Genomic DNA, 2,155 nt, shown 5'->3' on the forward strand with positions numbered 1-2,155 from the left:
CTCTAATTCTGTTTTCTCTATTTGAAGGATCGTATATATTTCAGAATAATCCGAAAGCTTATCAGATAAGCATCGGATTTACCCCTGATTCATCCAAATCTGACAATTTGTTGTTGATTTACAAGAGTTTTAGGTAAAAGTGTTATGATTCACTCGAAGAATTACCGTTAGTTAGATTTTTTTGACTTCAAAGTTGGCTAGAAAGATATTTATACCTCGTATGGACGGGTATTTGATGTCCTTCGAAATGGTATCATGGTATCATGAAATGGTATCATGGTATCATGAAATGGTATCATGAATATGATTTAATTACAATTTCTAGAAGTTATTGGATATTGTTTCTGTTTTGAAGCTCGTCTTCTTCAAATTCGCCCTTTTCATTAATTTCCAGACCTTTGTACTCGATTAATCTTGCTCTATTATGCCATAATTTGAAGATCTCGAGAAGATCTTTAAAATTACGCCTGATTCTTTCCATTCTGTCGGCTCGTTCAATTTTTGTATATCACGATTTTGAGAGAGAAAATGTCAGAAATTTATCATATTTTGAATTTTGAATGTTTTGCCGTCAAATTACTAATTTTCGCCTCGATTATCAATAGATTATTATTGAAATTCTGAGGCGGTTGTGACGCTAAATTTATACTGATTGTTAATTATTAACGAAATGTCATAATTTTTCTACGTCTGACCCAACGAATAATTTATTATTTATTATCCTGTAGCCCCTATGGTTGCTAGAATTGCGATGTTGCTCATTATTGTTGAAATGGCCAACAATGAAGTGATATTTATAACATTTATATGAAGTTCGTCCTTTCACCATACGTTGAAGGTTCCTTGCGATATCGTAATTCACCGTTTATTCATAGAAAACTATCTTCTCAATACGACAGCTAATTCATCTATTAATGAAAAGTATAAGTTAGCAAATTCATAGCAATTTTTTGAAGAAGTTAAAAAATAGTAGAGGTCAAGAAATAGATTATGAATTATTGGTGAAATGATTGTTATTTTTCCGTGAATATAATGTATTGTTTATAATTTCGGAGCTTGCCCTGATGATTTATTTGGAACATGATTGAAGGTCTCCAGATTATTCAGCAGCGATGGCTAGACCTGGAGGTGTGATGCCCGTATTTCCCGGTACAGCTGAACAACAATTTCCAAATAATCGTCCGCCAACGATAAATCAACCACTGCGAACAACAAATAACACGAGTTCACGACCTGGCTCTGTCTCGAAAGCAACAAACACTGGTGAACCTACGACAAAGGCTTTTGCGTGTACAGTTTGTGGTAAAGGTCTGGCACGCAAAGATAAACTCGTGATACACATGCGTATACACACTGGGGAAAAGCCCTATTCGTGTGAAGTATGTGGAAAGGCATTTGCACGGAGGGACAAGTTAGTCATTCACATGAATAAACTTCGGCATAGACCTGGTGTGACGCCACTCTCGACACCCTCAGCACCTAGTAATGATCAGGCTAATCAGCAGCAGCAGCAACAGTCGCAACCACCGCAGCCACCTCAGCAACCGAGACAAGAGGTTCATCATAAATTGAAGGAGGAACCTGTTAGTTGGACGTGTGAACTATGCGGCCGGGTGCTCCTTACGAGAGAGGAATGGGCACTTCATGCTAAGTAATTATTAAACCATTTTTATTTTCGTCACGCATCAAATCAATCACAGATTTTTAAGAATCTACTTTTAGTTTTTATTAGATAAGAACACCAACTTGCAATCTTAGACGAAATAATCTATTCATCATAAAGGCTTGACAATTCGTTTTAAATAATAATAGTCGAATTAATAATATGAACTGATTAAAACGAAATTTAGTTTCCTCTGCAAAATCTTTTTTTTTATTATTTTTTCGGAAACTTGGTAGATTCCTTTTAAACAATATCGAGATTTAGCGCCCTTCGATAATTTTTCGAGTGGGTTCAACATAAATTGAATCCCTAGTTTAAAAATATGTTAAGCTAACAAGATGGAATTCAAACAAAAGATTATTTTCGATAGATATAGTCCATGCAGGTCTTGAACCGAATTTTTCCCCAATAGTTAAACTTCCGTCAGTAAAATTCGTCAGTAAAATTTTTTCCCAATCGTTAAGCACCCGTCAGTAAAATGTTCTTTTTTTT

The 2,155-nt window shown here is 35.1% G+C and overlaps 1 protein-coding gene across 1 annotated transcript in view; it reads left to right on the forward strand.

Annotated features, from left to right (window-relative positions):
- Positions 1-1,090: 1,090 nt before the first annotated feature.
- The window catches only part of LOC105270243 (zinc finger protein 13), a gene marked incomplete at both ends in the record, with an annotated part of 4,723 nt that continues 3,658 nt past the window's right edge, over positions 1,091-2,155 (forward strand). The window contains 1 exon segment of the mRNA XM_011311071.1: positions 1,091-1,651. Within this exon segment, the coding sequence (XP_011309373.1) occupies positions 1,091-1,651 (561 nt within the window).

This window comes from Fopius arisanus, unplaced genomic scaffold (genome assembly GCF_000806365.1).
Source record: "Fopius arisanus strain USDA-PBARC FA_bdor unplaced genomic scaffold, ASM80636v1 scaffold00082, whole genome shotgun sequence".
NCBI classification, from domain to species: Eukaryota; Metazoa; Arthropoda; class Insecta; order Hymenoptera; family Braconidae; genus Fopius; species Fopius arisanus.